The sequence below is a fragment of the Labrus bergylta genome, chromosome 9 (genome assembly GCF_963930695.1).
Source record: "Labrus bergylta chromosome 9, fLabBer1.1, whole genome shotgun sequence".
NCBI lineage: Eukaryota > Metazoa > Chordata > Actinopteri > Labriformes > Labridae > Labrus > Labrus bergylta.
Genome location: NC_089203.1, coordinates 21,584,647 through 21,600,364, shown reverse-complemented (window position 1 = coordinate 21,600,364; position 15,718 = coordinate 21,584,647). Strand labels below are relative to the sequence as shown.

The window sequence follows — 15,718 nt, the reverse complement described above, 5'->3', positions numbered from 1 at the left end:
ACTTTCACAACCGTAAATGCAATGTTGGAAATAAAAGTGTTGTAATATAAGTCAGAGCAAAAATAACACATAAGAAATGTTGTCTTCTCTTAGTAACTGCATTCATATGAGTCCAGAAAAATAGAACAATATTTTAAATCAAAGTAAAGTAATTTAACTGTGACTATTTTTAGTGGTTTCACTTTCTCATCCAGTGATTTTTTTTTAAAGGGTTGGAGAGAGGGAGGAGTGTGTTGTGTCGCTCTGCCCATCTGCTCAAAGAGGTTGAAGAAATAAAGACATCTCACTCTGCTCATATAACCAGTTACCTGACAGAAAGATTACCAACAGGAGAGCAGCAATCTCATTTAATAATTTAATAATGCAAGCATGTTGCACTCATTGGCAAACGGGTATAGTTGTTGTTTAATAGCACAAAAACGAAGCTGTCAGAGGATGCAATTTATCAAAAGCAACACAGAGGCTGTCGTTAAAATAACCTTACTTTAAATGTCAGGCAATCGTTTAGCAAACCTTTTCTTTTGCAGATAACCAAAAGTAAACACTTTATTGCAGCATTAAAGAAAAAGGACTGCTGTCCTCTTCATGAACCCTGTAATTGTGCTGCTGCCTGTCTAGGCCAGGACACTCTTGTAAAAGAGATTATTAATCTCAATGAGACTTTTTCCTGGTTAAATAAAAAATATATATATATGTGTTTGTCACTGACACAAAAGGCAGTTGGAGCATGTTAAAATTGAATTTAGTTTCGAATTAATTTCCTGTAGTTTTATCTTGGACTGATGACAAGTTAGATGTTTATTTTAATAGTTTGTTTATAATGTTAAATAAGCGTTCCTCTATAGCTTTCTTTACAACAAGGATTTGATTTGATAAGTACATCCTCTTCACATTGTCTGCCTGTTTGTATTCATTTTACTATCAGTAACTAGAACTTCAGGAAACCACCTACCATGATAGTATAGGTTTACCACTGTTTAATTTCATTTGGGTTATTTTAGTCAGCACTGACAATTTCTCCCCACAAAAAAAAGACATAGAAGTAACATGGAAATTACAAATAAATACAAAGTTTCCAAAAGAATATATTTTGGGATTGAACCAACCAAAGGTGTAGGCTGATCATTAGTATGCAGAGGCTTACTTTTCTAGCTCCGTCCACCAGATAGTTCAGAACTGAAGAAGCCTTTTGGAGGACCAGTCCAGTTGCCTTTGGATCAAGCTTTGAATTTACCATGACCTGGATGACTGAGAACACAGCCACCGTGTAAGCTGATCGGTTTCAGCTTCTGTAAAATGGAATTGTGTTTTTTTCGAGTTAAATTCAAAACATACAAAAAAAGTTTATACAAAATCTTATAAAGGATGAACATACAACAGCAAAATACACTGGGACAAGTTAATTCAAACATAAATCAAGACTAGGGGGGATTATATATCAAAATAAATAAATAAAAATCAAACTTTTCCAAAAGTATAGTGATTAATTTAAAGCTAATCTCACATTGATTTTTTTTAAATGGCAGAAACAGTATATATATTGTATAGAAGCCCATTCATTCATAATTTTTAAAAAAAATCAGAGAACTAATGGTAAGCAATACCACAGAGTAAATTCACTCTGATAAAGGAAAACGTTAGAAAAAGAAAGAAATCACACATTTTTGTTACAGAAAACATCATCAAACCTTTAAAAAAATGCAACCTTTATGGTAGACCAAGTGTGCCAATGTTAAATGGGATTCTGTATTTATTTAAGCTGCATATTGGATAATTGTTTTTAAATGTCCAGAAGGTTGTGGTTATATCCAGTGCAGTTTATTTAGCAACCGAGTGGTGTATCGGTTTTTATAGAAGATCTTTGGTACAGTACGGTGACACTCCCGGCGGCTGACCCGAATCATGAAGGAGTGTTTTCCGATTTCTCCCAGCCGTCACACTTTAAATGACTTTAAAATACTCCTAAAGACAACTTAATGGATTAACAGAGTGAATTTTAAAAGATATAACCTAGTATATGTGTATTTTAAGGACCCTGTGACCGCCGACATGAACTTTGTGATGCCTTGGATATTCTTACTGTGTTAACCACCTTCAACATCGACCACAACAACAATGGAGGAAGAAGGCGAAGTTTCACCGGCAGTTCAAAGTGTTTACTCTGCCGTGAATGCTCTGAAAGGACCAAACCAAGACCTGAAGAAACTTCTGTCTTTTAAGGTTTACAAGAGGAGGTGGTTTGTCCTGCTGGTGCTGTGTCTGTTAAACTGCTCCAACGCGACGGTGAGTTAGCGAAGAGGGTTTACACGACAGTAAATTAGAGGTTCATTTTAATACAGCTTGACCGCAAATGTAGATTTTATGGAAGCCGAATTGTGCCAAAATTAATTAAACAATCCGCGATGGACGGAGTTCTTAAATCTTAAAGCAGCAATATGTAGGGTGAGTGTTGGTAAAATGGGACACTTTCTGGATCAATTTGTTGAACCATTCCAATGCGATAACTCCTAACTTTATACATGTATATATGTTAAAGAGGACACATTATCCCCCTTTTCCACCTTTTCAAAAAGTCCCCCTGTGCTCTAAATGAAACATCTTTGTTGTGCTTTGGTCAAAATATAACATGAATCAAGCACCAGAGGAGGTTTGTGACCCTGTATAAACCAGCTCACTCAGAAAGCTTCGTTTTGGTGTGTGTGTGTGTGTCTCGTTAAATGCACTGAGCAACCAGGATCCCACTGTGATGTCACAAGGAGAGCAATTTTGAAACTGAGCATTTTTCTCTGTGTTGTAAGACTTACGCAGACCACAAACAAAGGACTGGATGGATATATTTCACATTTTGTGGGTCAGTAGACACTCAGGTTACCCAAATATATGTTCAGAAACACTGTAAAGTGGATTTTACTTAATATGTCCCCTTTAACTCGTTTCCTACAATATACAGAAGAAAAAAATAAAGACAAATCAAACAGAGAACTTATGACTTAAACTCAAGCACAACATGTCCTGGGAGTAGTATGTTATATTCTGGTTTGAAAAACACAGAGAAAAATGAAAAGATAAGTAATTTCAGCATTTTAATATATTCAAATAACCAAAGAATGTCAAAATAACAATGCAATGGGTACATTTAAGAACCAACATTGAACAGTTTAATCGTTTTTAAGTTGCTAGCTGGTTGCAAACTAGTTGAAGCATAGTCCAGTTACGTACATGAGAAGAAGACATAATTCAATTTTTACACTCTGTTATCAGAGATACAACACACACACACATATAGGCCAGGTATACACACACACATGCGCAAACAGGATCCAGTGGTCATGAACTAAATGAGAGATGTCAGAGTGAATGGCTGCACACAAGAGAGAGAGTTGGGGGTTTGGTGCAGTGCTTGGAAAGTGACCTGGCTCTTCTCCAGCAACCAGGCCAAGCTATACCAGCAACCCTCTGCTTCCCCAGCTCATGTCCCTATGATGACTGAGCTACTGCGTCCAAAAATATTGTGTACAAATGATTAACTCATTAGTATTTCTTTTAATATTCTGACAGGAGAATGCCACTTGCTAGCTCATGGGATTTTCTTCTGGCAATGCTCCCTCACATTCTCATGTCAACTTATTATTGATTTGATGTGCCAATAAAAAAAAAAAAGGAAATTTATGAGGCATTGACATTCAAACATACTCAAGTACAAAGGCTAAAGATTTTTCATCTATCACATTAGTTTAACAAGATATTTTGTGTTTATTTACCACACTAGAGTCAAATGTTACACTATATATGAAGACTTTTTATTTCACTCAACAAAATAAAACAGAGAATCAGCTGGTCAATTTTAGAAAGTCACCCTGTACATGTTTGGGAGTACAGAAGGTCACGCTAGAAAAAACGAAGGTAACGTCAGTTTCAAAATGTTATTGTGTTTGGGCTGAATATTGACCAAACATCTCAAATGACCCATTTGTAACATTTGTTGTGGATGCTCTGTGGTGGTACAGCAGCAAAGTCAAACCTTTCTTCTGGGACCGAACAAACGGCCCACATCATGCAAAAGAGAACTATGGTGTAAATAAATCTACAAAACTGAGTTCATTATTCGGTCTGTTATTTCAGATTATTCCAACACCAAATGAATGCAGTTTTATTTTCGGCACACTCAATACTTAAAGATGCTCAATATCTCTAAACACAAAAAATGTTGTTTGCTTTGATTGTTATTTGGTACATTATAATTTTGATCTCCGATATAATAGCTTAGAATTCTTATTTGTCATACATTTCGGTTTCTATTATTTGCTTATTGTAGCAATTTTAGGCTTCCGTATTATGTTGAGGTTGAGGTTACGCATCATTTGAATAAATCTTTACCTGAACGATATATCAATTGAAGCAAAATGACATTCAAGTCATATTTAGTATTAATGCTGAGATCTGCCCCTGTATACGATGATAAACTCCTGTTAGACTGTAGAGAGGTTGTTGTTTCACTGTCTTATTAATAATCAAATAATGGAGACACACACCCTTCTCTTTGTTTACATGTTTTCCTTATAAGTAAATAGCAGATGCCACTTTAAATGCTTCCTTAAATTGACAGCTTTATTGTCTCAGATGTCAGAAATGCTTAGCGGTTAAAAGACGACGTGTTTGTTACCGCGGCGTTTGGATGACATGTGGTGTGTCTTTATGTTCAGAGAAACTTGATATCATTCCCTGGAGATGTTGTCATTGTAAAGCAGAGTGTGCCTGGAGGCAAGTGTGCCCGTCTCTGTCATGCAAACACAACCCCCCCCCCCCCACCCCCCCACCCCCCCCTCCTTTTACCCTCACCTTTTTTTTTTTTTGCAGCTCCCGGGGGACTGGTCCTCTCTATGGGAGCTATTGTTAACACAGAGCTGGTGTTCACACGCACAAAGGATCCTCAGCTGGCCGAGACTCATTCACGATGCATCAAATAACAGCTGATGAGCCTGTTAGACATCAATCTGTCGGACGTTAGCCGGGATCAGGGTGGGATTTACAACAACAACAACAAAAAGCAGTGGTGGGCTGCTGATTGTTGTCTTGTAAATTGATTTAGGAGGAATTTTGAGAACCTAACCAACATTTTATCAAGATATACAAACCTGAGAAACCCAAACACCTCTACATGTGCACACAGATCATTCAACACAGGTTATTTAGTTTATCACCAAGGTGTGACAAAGCTCAATAGTTGAAAATACAACCCAAGTTTGTGTCATCCTGGTAGAGAATTAAGAACCGCCATGCATGCAGAAAAGCTGGCAGTTAATGCTGGGTCAGACTCTGTGCAGGGTTGACCTCAGACAGGCTCCTAGGCCCCATTAGTAAATGTGTGTTAGTGACCCACACAAAGAATGTAAAGAACACTGATATAAGACCATGACGAGTCTAGATTGCTTGTTTTTTTTTTTCCAGATCTCAAATTATTGAAATATTTGATCAAAGACTTCTTTGATGAAAGGTGTTGCACAGTTTTTCAATTTAAGGACAAAATACAACACTTTTAGTCTTCGTCTTGTCCTTGTACAGACCCAGAATACCAGCGGCAAAAAAACGATGAAGAGGGCGCCGCAAATACCAACAAAGTCTTGCAGCAAGGACATTTAAGAAGTTTTTTTTTTTCGGAACTATTTAGCTTTATCTTCAGGGTAAAACAGAAGAAAACGTTTCTGTAGAAAAGTGGAGGAAGGTTCACTTCATTTGTATCCGTGTGTACATTTGGTTGAAGGGACAGAAAGAAATTCAAAACAACGGCTCAAAGTCAAAATTATATGTAGTCATCCGAAACAAATGCAATCACCTAAACATGCTGCGGACAAAAATATTTAAACAAAAGGACAGAGAGAGAGCATCAGAGATGTCTCCAGGATTCTATATGAAGTGGATTGAATAGTTTCAACACAAGAAACTCCAGATGTGGAAAAAGACAGGATGGTTTCACAACCAAACAATATTGTTTTTTGTTTTTTTTTTAAACCCTGATCTGAATGAGAGTTTCACCTTTCCTCTACAGGACACATCAGGTCTCTCCATGTATAGGTTTCATTTTACGTTCTTGAACTGGTGCGTCCTTTGTTGTCTCAAAGTTTCCTTCACCGGTCAAATTGATGCTGTCCATTCACTCGCTCTTTGAATCAGGCCTGTCAGCTGCATCGTCGTTGTTTTTACATCCCATTCTCAGGACTTGTTCGGCCATGACCCTGCTGTAAAGAGATTTGTTGTTTGAGTTTTGAAACATTGGTGTTTCTTAAATCTGAAAAGAAATCAGATTATGGACGTTTATCAGAAAAGTCTTTAATCTGCTCTGCTGTGACCTGTTGCATTATCAGCCATTAAATAACACATTTTCAGGCTCTGCAGATAAAGCTGTCTGCAGGATGATCATTTTGTGTTTCATATTTAAACATACTGTCCTAATTATAAACACCTAATTGTTTTAAACAAAACGTGTGCACTATATTCCCATCTCAGTCTTTAGGAAGTGATTTACTCTCAAATGACTACATTTTTCAGATCAATTTTTTTAAAATTGATTTCTTCATGTTTATTCTTTGTAGCTATGGCTGACTTTCGCTCCAGTAGCCGCCCAGTCTGCCCAGTATCTGAACGTGTCTCTGGGGGACATCAACTGGTTGTCACTGGTCTTCATGGTGGTGGCCGTACCGCTCAGTCTGGGAACCACGTGGATGCTGGACACCCTCGGGCTACGGATCACGGTAAGACACTCGCTCTGATCTGATCTGAGGCCTCACCAGGAGCTCCTTTATGTTGAAGGCTTTGCTTCAGTCCCTGTTTCCAGTACCCTTTGGGTTTGTTTTTTTTTTTTTTTACTGGGAGATCTCTTTCTTGATTGACTGTTTTAGGTAGAGCCTGTTCAAACAGTGCAGGGTGTGGTTTGTTTTTTTATCAGAACAACACAAGTAACCAAGTGGAAAATGACTACAACAGGGGGAAATGAGGAAAGACTGCAGGAGAACAAATATTAATCTAATGTTACAAATAGACTAATACTCTAAAATATTAATTATAAATGCTGTAGTCTTCAGGCAGAGAGAGCGAGAGAGAGAGAGAGAGGGAGGGAGAGAGAGAGAGGGAGGGAGAGAGAGATGACTGAAATCTGAAAAAAAAAACTTAAAATTCTAACTTTTTCAATATAACATTTTTTCAACAAGTTTATTCTTTTGGATATCTGCCTCCTGAGGCGGCTGCTGTTGGGGAATAAAAAATAAATAAAAAATGTAATATTAAGAGCTTTCATTCTTTCTGCTGCTGAAAGTTAGGATTTCAGTCTTTTTGTGTCATCGCGTTTTTTTATTTCATAACCTGGAAATAAGGTTCCAGAATGACAGCTAGAAGATGTTACACTAATTACTATACAAAGAACATTATGAATATACTACCTTTATGTAAGTGGGGGTTGGGTTGGTCATTTAGATAATACTGTTGGTGCATCAACAGTTTTTTGATCATTTTCCTATTTAATGATCTGCCTCTAAAAGAATTACACTCCATATAATATAGAAGTCTGTCAAGTGTGTTTAAAAGCATGCAGGAATGGGAACTGTCAGTGGTATCTGGGACAGAACTTAAATGATGTCTTTAGTAGTTTGTTTCTGAGCAACAACAATAATTTGTTTGTTTGGGAGTAAACAGATGTAAAGCTGCCACAATGATGAAACTGACTAAAGAATCCTGAATCTGTGTCACATCTTCACTCTGTAGTTGATTCTGGGGTCCTGGCTGAACATGTTTGGAGCTCTGCTGCGTTTCTGCGGGACCCCACCAGGTGAGGGATTTACGATCCGGTACCCCATAGTGATGTTTGGTCAGACCCTGGCTGCCTTGGCTCAGCCCCTGATTATCTTCACCCCCACCAAGCTGGCAGCTATCTGGTTCCCCGACAACCAGCGTGCCACTGCGAACACCATCGCCTCCATGTGTGAGTGATTCACTGTTTATTCAAATGAAAGCTGAGTGGAAATGAGACAGCGTTTAACATCGCTTTAAGGCTGTGTACTTTGTATATTCATCAATCTATGGAGACATCACGTTCCAACTTAAAGAAACAGCTGTTCTTGTTGTTTTTTCTTAGTCACCATGGAGCAGTTTTCTGAAAAAGTCTAAACCTCATGTCATTCATTTAAATGTTGCCTCGAGTGCTTTTTTTTGTTTTTGCTCTTTGTACCTAAAACAAGTAGGAAGTGGGTCCATGTCATCATGTGCTGTGAATACATTTTGGCATGTCAGCAAATTCTCATGCATACAAAGCAGAATGAAGCATGTGTCCAGGCGTGATTAACCACTGTTAAAAATGTTCTAATTATAATTTCTCTACTTAAAGATAAGAGGTATTATATGAAGTATTTTTGCAGATTCAGTGTGTACGTATATGTTGCACGTAAGAACAAACAGAAAAAGAGGAACAGAGAGGGTGGTAATGCTGCATTTATTCTTAACAGGACATGAAACAGAATCGCTCTTAAATCCCACTTCTCGTTTTCCTCCTCAGCCAATCCCCTGGGCATCCTCCTGGCAAACATCATCTCTCCCATGATCGCTCAAACATCTGCACAAATCCCATCCCTGGTGAGTCTAACTAGTAGAATAAAAAAAAACTCCAAATCCACCGATGAGAAGTCTGGGCAGGCTTCTGATTGAGTGTTAAGTTACCGCTCAGAAGCTGACAGAAGACTTCCTTCATTCATGAACTGATGCATATAGGGATCAATTCAAAGGCTATAGGCTGAGTCTTATTTGTGGACTTCTCTCTTCTTGTTCCTGTTGCTGTGTAGAGTCAGTCGTCCATTAAAGGAAAAATCGTCTTAAAGAGGTCCTCCATCTGTTTGCCTAGAATTAGGGGATTTCTGCGGGGCATTGTGGGATATCAGCTGCTAATAGAGAGAGAGCTACTGCAGCTGAACTGTGTGTGTCCTTTTCTGGGGTCGACTCACCTGCTCACCTGCTGCTAATGATGATAAATAGTCTCTGTTTTAAGGTGCTGACATTCATTTATCAACACATTATGTGTGTCTCTCCCCTCCTGTAGCTTCTGGCCTATGCAGTCCCGGCATGCATCATCTGTTTCCTAGCAACAGTGGGGCTACGGAGCAGCACCCCACCAACGCCGCCGTCAGCCAGCGCTGAGGCATCCAGCTCTGAGCCGTTTGTACAGGGGCTCAAACTGGTAAGGAGACAGGAGGGTGGAAAAGGCCAGTATTATACAGGACGGGTGTCATGGACAGACAGATTGAAATTTTAAACTCTTTTAAATCTCTGAATCATCAAAGTGTATCACTTTTTTATTTATTTATAGAAAGACTAAAGCTGCAGCATTAGGGAGTATGGCTTCTTCCTTGGTAACATTGTGACTTTCAACTTATCTTTTGAGGTCTAATGGTTAACACGTTCCCTCCCTGTGTTTAGTAAGGACATCTGATATTAGGTCGCGCCCCATGCAAGAAGGCAATGAGTCTGTGATGCAGACTCAATGCCAAGAGAGGAGCAGCTCTCTCTCTCTCTCACACACACACACACACACACACACACACACACACACACACACACACACACACACACACACACTGCACGGGCAGCTGATGACGTGAAATAAAACTTTGCTACAGTTCTGAGGTTTATCTTTGAAACGTATGGACGGAACAGCAGACTGGAGTCTCCGTTTATAGTGAAAAAAGATTGGCGTCATAGGGGAAGGTCGAGGGTTCGATCCCCAGGACCTGCAGCAACACGTCTGATGGGCAAGACACTTAACCCCAAATTGCTTCTTTGGTGGAATATGAATGCATACAGTATGCGTAATGGGATTATGGTAGTTACATCTGATGGTCTCTATACACAGCAGTCTCTACCATCAGTGTGTGAATGTGTAGGTGTGACATGCAGTGTAAAAAAAGCGCTTTGAGTAGTCAGAAGACTAGAAAAGTTCTATACAAGTCCATTTACTATTTAACATTATGTCTCATGCAGTAGTAAACTCTGATAATATTGAGCTGTTCAGCTCTCTTTGTGTTATTCACAGCATGTATAAGAACTGATCGTGCATTATATTTGAAATACAGGACAGATCGCCTCATTGATGCAGTAAGACACAGAGCATAAAAAACCAAGACAGTTTAGAGTTATACATTTCCATCTTGTCTAATGAACATAAATCACCTGTATTCTAAGATAAACTACTCATGCTGTCTTTTACTTGTCTTCTCCGGTTACCCACTTCTCATTGCAAGATTGTCCCTTAAAAGTAAACAAAATCTCGGGAAGTTTAGGACTTCTGTGCATACTAGAATATTTCATTTCATTTCCTTTATTACACAGGAAAGATTAAACTGGCCTGACTCAGTTAAAACTGGTTTACAGCAGGCTCCTGTTCTGCAAACAAAGATCGCATCAGACAAAAGACACGACCAACAATCGGCTCCATCTTTATTCTCAAAACGAAGAGAGGACATTAATTAGACCACACGTGGACATGAACACAACTTACACAAAAGTAGAAATGTGTAAACCTCGTCCAAATGGACAAAGAAAGTTCAAATAAAATACAATCTACAACAGGCAGCATCATGGCATAAAACATAAGAACGCCTCCACGTCATCATTCACCGCGGTCATTAACATTTTATCAGCATCAGCATCACCTTGCTCCTCCAGATGTTTTCTGGTGATGTTGTGTGGGTCTGCACGATGAGCTTTCCTCCTGCAGCGACTGACATTTCTGTCCGCAGCGGTGACGCTTCTCACCGTGCCGATGATGAGTTTTTTTCCAAGGCGATGACATTTCTACCTGCAGAGAGGATGTCCTCACCTGCATCTGTGACATTTCCACCTGAATGTGACGCTCTAACCTTGGTTCTAGCTGCAGTGAATGTGTTTCTATGCACATTGATAAAAAAAAAAAAAAGTATTTCTCATGAATACGACCTCTACACGGCTTGATGTGACAGATCCCATTTCTAATCATTTAATGCGTTAAAACTTTACATTCATTTAGGTTACAGTTACCATGGAGATAAAACAGACAGAATCACAAGGTGTCTCACTAGTGGTGCAACGGATCACAGATCTCACAGTTCGGATCAGACCGAGGATTTTTGCCTCCAACTTAGGTGTAACAGGAATCGAATGATAAAACTGCACAGACAGGGGGGTCAGTTCATGGAAAACCCAAACTCTCTGAAACATACCCACAGTGCAGCAGCTCATTCCTGTTCTCGGTGTGTGCTCGTTTCTCCACTGTTGCTGCAGTGACCGTCTATCCCTCAGAGGTCACTCAAACAAATCCTTGTTTATTCTGTGTCTTTCTGCAGTTGATGAAAAACAAAGCCTACCTCCTCTTGCTGCTGTGCTTCGGTGCCGGCATGGCTGTTTTCAGCTGCTTCGCCACCCTGCTGGAGCAGATCATGTGTGTGCAAGGATACACCAACGTGAGTTCACTCGAGGATAAGACCGTATGAATTAGATCAACAAGTATCTGATGAGCAGTACAAGCATAGCACAGAGATGAAATGTGTGATAGAGAGATGTGTAAGTGGGAACATTGGAGAGGGAGCGTAATACAGAAACGATCCTTAGTGACAGCTAAAGTGCAGTCTTTGTGTAACAGGAAGTTGATTTATATTAAGTCTTTATTTGCTCAATAAACCGGTTCCATGTCCTCGCTGCAGGACTTTGCCGGTTTATGCGGCGCCCTCTTCATCGTGTTCGGCATCCTGGGCGCTGGGATTCTGGGTCTGTACGTGGACAAGACCAAGAACTTCATCGAAGTCACAAAGATCAACTTGAGCCTCACTACTCTGGCCTGCATCGCCTTCTCAGTGGTGAGAACATCAAACAGAACTGTTTGGATTTCAAAGTGAATTCAAAGGAGAGAAGACTTTAAAACTGCTGATGTAAAAACAACAAATGACCTCAATGCCTGTAAAAGCCTCGGGATTGAACTGTAAAGTTTGTGTCTGGTTTCCTTCACTGTAGCAGATGACGGTTTGTTCTGTCCGCTCCTCTCAGGTGTCTCTGATGCGGGATCAGAAAATCGCCATCGCTGCCGTCTGCTCTCTTTTTGGCCTCTTTGGTTACGCCATTTACCCCGTGGCCATGGAGCTCTCTGTGGAGTGTTCGTACCCCGTGGGAGAGGCGACATCAGCTGGACTCCTTTTTATATCGGGGTAAAATCCAACATTACAGTTCAGGCAGGAAACAGTGGATCAAAATCATCATAAAGATTTAATGATCAGGGTCAGATTAAAAGCATTTTGTTTTTTATCCATCCCTCAAAGTAAACCTGTTTCTGTTTGTGTCGCAGATAGTTATTTTAAAATCTGCTCAGATTTGAAATATTAATATTGTTTTTAAATTCAAAATAAACAGTTTTCAGCCCCCAGACTTCATCTTTCTACCTAATGTGAAATTTCATGTTTGAATAAAATCTCTTTTGTTTGTGTCCTTTCCAGGCAGGTTCAGTCTGTTCTCTTCATAATCCTCCTTCAGGCTTTGACCACACGGCTCGTAGACTCTCCTCTGTCGACGTGCGGGAGAGACGTCCTGAGCTGGAGGGGTAGGTCATGTGACGTTACAACAACATGAGCAGCATCTTTGTTTGGAGCTGCAGCGCACTGAGCCGTCGTAAATTCAGCTCTGTCTCTTTCAACCTCTTCAGTGCAAAGGCAACAAACAACACTTGTTAAGAGTCGCGTTCAGACTTTTTTTTTTTTGTGAAGAGAAAGTAGCAACATTTAAAGCATTTTATGAGTTACATCTGATCTAATCTATAAATCCTTTACTGTTTCAGAGAAGATGTTTGAGATCTGTTGCTTTAAGTATCAGCTAACAGATACACATCCTCCTGGACATTAAGAAAACTTGTGTTTTTTCGATCAGTGGGAGCTAAATTTAATCCTGACGCTGATTTTTCTCCTCTTCAGTGCCGCTGATGGTGATGGCCGGTCTGTTCACTTTCTTCACCTGCATCTTCGTGATTTTCTTCAACACTCGGTACAAACGTCTGGATGCCGAGGAAGAAGCGACGAACGGGACGAGACCGGGCAGCGGCTCGACGACCACCGAGCACTCCCTGAGTATAAACACTTGAACCTCCTGAGAGGTTACAGACCCGCAGCTCGGGGAAACTTGTGGGCATTTATGTTAACCTGAGATCCAGAGAAAGTTCCTGTTCAAGACATTCCTGTTCTCACTGATTCTTTTGGGTGATGTCAGGGCCAAAGGGTACTTTTTTTTTTTTTGTACTTTGATTTACAAAAACAGATTGTAATTTAATTTAGTCGCTACCAACAGACGCTTTCAATTTCTAAAATTAGGAAAACAAAGCACTTCACACAAAAACAGGGACTGTAGTGAGATAACTCTGTGGAAATGATAGTTTCATGGCCTCTTTGGAAAGTGATCTGTTTTCATTAGAAGTCCAGGTCAACTGGGGAAGTGAAAAGTTAGCGTTCCTGTACTGATCATGTGTTTTAGATGATGTTTGGTTAATTTCTTACAAAACAAACCTTGTACCTTTTACTGACACAATGGGAGAGAGATTTATACCAAAAATGAATACAGTCTGGTTTTTTTCAGCCAATGACAGAGAAGTGTCTGTATTCACTTCCTCTTTAAATGGATGTAATCAGTCCTAATCTACTGATGCCTCTTTGTTTTGTTTGGGACTTGTAGTCCCTCTAGTGGACGGTTGTCAGAGTCTGTTAGCGACTTTGATGTCTTGCCTTTTCTCTGCAAATGAGCCGAGAGGAACTGTTGTTTTTGAGGACTGACCTCTAAACCACAAGTGTTTCCTGATGATGTTTTTCATCCACTGACACATGCTCTGCCATCAGACTGCACTGAAGCTGCTTGAAATGAATCAATGACGCTGACATTTAAAGGCAGAACGGAAACTAAAGAGAAGGTTCAGAAAACGGTTACAAATATTTGAGATGACGTTTGAAATAGATACGACCGACATACCTGGAACAGTAGTTACTTCTCTTACCAGACCTGCTTCTATAACTCGTTATTTTTTAACGAATCATTTGCCAACTGTTTTGATAACTGAATGTTCCATTTTCCGCTTCTTAAACATGAATGTTTCACTTTTAGGATTATCAGCAGCTGCTAAGGCTGGATTTCCTGGTTCGGTTTAAAGATGACACCTTTGAAATTCTGTTACAGTGGTATGAAAATGAGTTCAATGTTACAGAAACTATCAACAAACACTGCTCTTCTCTTCAGTATTCAAATATTAAATCAGTCATCTCCACAGTTTGGCTTCATGGGGCAAAGTTTAACATCTGTTTCTTACCATACTATACTACTACCACTGAAAGAACCTGCTTCTTTTAAACAATAACAAGCACATTTAGGTTGTTTTCATGAGATTTTGACTTATTTATTTTGTTGGGAGTCTTTATGAACGAGGTGATTTCAGTAATTTTCTCAAAATATGGAGACATTACCTCGTTATCATGGGAAAACTATTATCCTGAGAGGACGACATAAAGGAGTCAAGAATGACTCTCTGCCTCAGAAAGGTGGAGTAAAATAAAATGTAATGTCTTCCTGTCTGCTTTGGGTTCCATTTAAATACACTGACGCTATACAAATGATTGACTGATTAATAACATACACTGAAAAAACTTCAGTCAGTTTCTCAAAATCAAGGATTTCACAACTGCCAAGTGAAATCAGTCTTTTCTAACGTATAAAAAAAAATAAATTCAATGAGTTGTTAAACCAATCAGAACAAACCTGATGTACCACTAATATTTTTCAACGTTAACTTTTGTTAATCTTGTAAAGAAATCCGTTGTAACCTGTTGCTATGAACTCTAAATATGTTTCAGATATTCTGCAGGTTTAAAGATGTCAAAGCATTACAGTGTGACGTGTGGGTTTTTATGCAACAAAGACGAGAAATCCATCGACAAACTGTGGAGTGCCTGACGATGCAAAACACAAAACATATAGGATGTAAATGAAACATTTGTACTCCATGTTTCCAGGTGAACCAACGTTGTGATTCCCTATTTTAACCACTAACTCCATTCAATCACTCTTTGATGAATATGTTGTGATTACATGTACGCTAACTTGTGTGTACTTTTTCCACTGACCAAAACCTATTCCAGTGTTTTTTGTATTTCCTAAAGAGCACACAAGGGGGTAAAGATTTTTTTTTAAAAAGACTCAGGCTGACTGTACTAATTTAAAACTGGGACATCATCCTTTTCCAAATGATTTGTTCTAATACCTTGATTTGTTACATTTTGTGAATAAAATGTTACCTCAATTATTTTGTTCCTTTTTTCACCAAGTCTTCAAACATCTCAGAAATAACACGCCACGTACAACAATAATAATGGCTCGTGTAAAGGTTGAACATTTTATCCTTAGACATTGAATTTCACTTGATGAGTGTATCTGGCTCAGTATTACATCTGCTCAGTATTTGCTGATTACATGTCTGCAGAATTTTCCAATGACTGGATTTGCACAGCTCTCTATTAAGTAACTGCACTTTCACAACTGTGATCACTGTCTAGCCCCCTCAGCAGTGTATGTTTACGTTCAGTTATACACTCTTGTCTAATTTGTTCATTTTAATTTGTCGTCGAGACTTCGTAGTAATGTTAAGCTAAACTCTGGATATACAGTAAGTACATTTCTGCTCTTTATT

At 39.2% G+C, this 15,718-nt stretch overlaps 1 protein-coding gene across 1 annotated transcript; it reads left to right on the top strand.

Moving 5' to 3' along the window:
* The first annotated feature begins 1,881 nt into the window (after nt 1–1,881).
* On the top strand, nt 1,882–15,331 carry slc49a3 (solute carrier family 49 member 3). Its single transcript, XM_020637494.3, has 10 exons — nt 1,882–2,283; nt 6,591–6,749; nt 7,756–7,972; nt 8,543–8,619; nt 9,080–9,217; nt 11,358–11,474; nt 11,715–11,867; nt 12,055–12,212; nt 12,498–12,601; nt 12,969–15,331. The coding sequence occupies exons 1-10, from the start codon at nt 2,116–2,118 to the stop codon at nt 13,133–13,135; spliced, it is 1,458 nt and encodes a 485-aa protein (XP_020493150.1). The 5' UTR covers nt 1,882–2,115; the 3' UTR covers nt 13,136–15,331.
* Nucleotides 15,332–15,718: the final 387 nt, after the last annotated feature.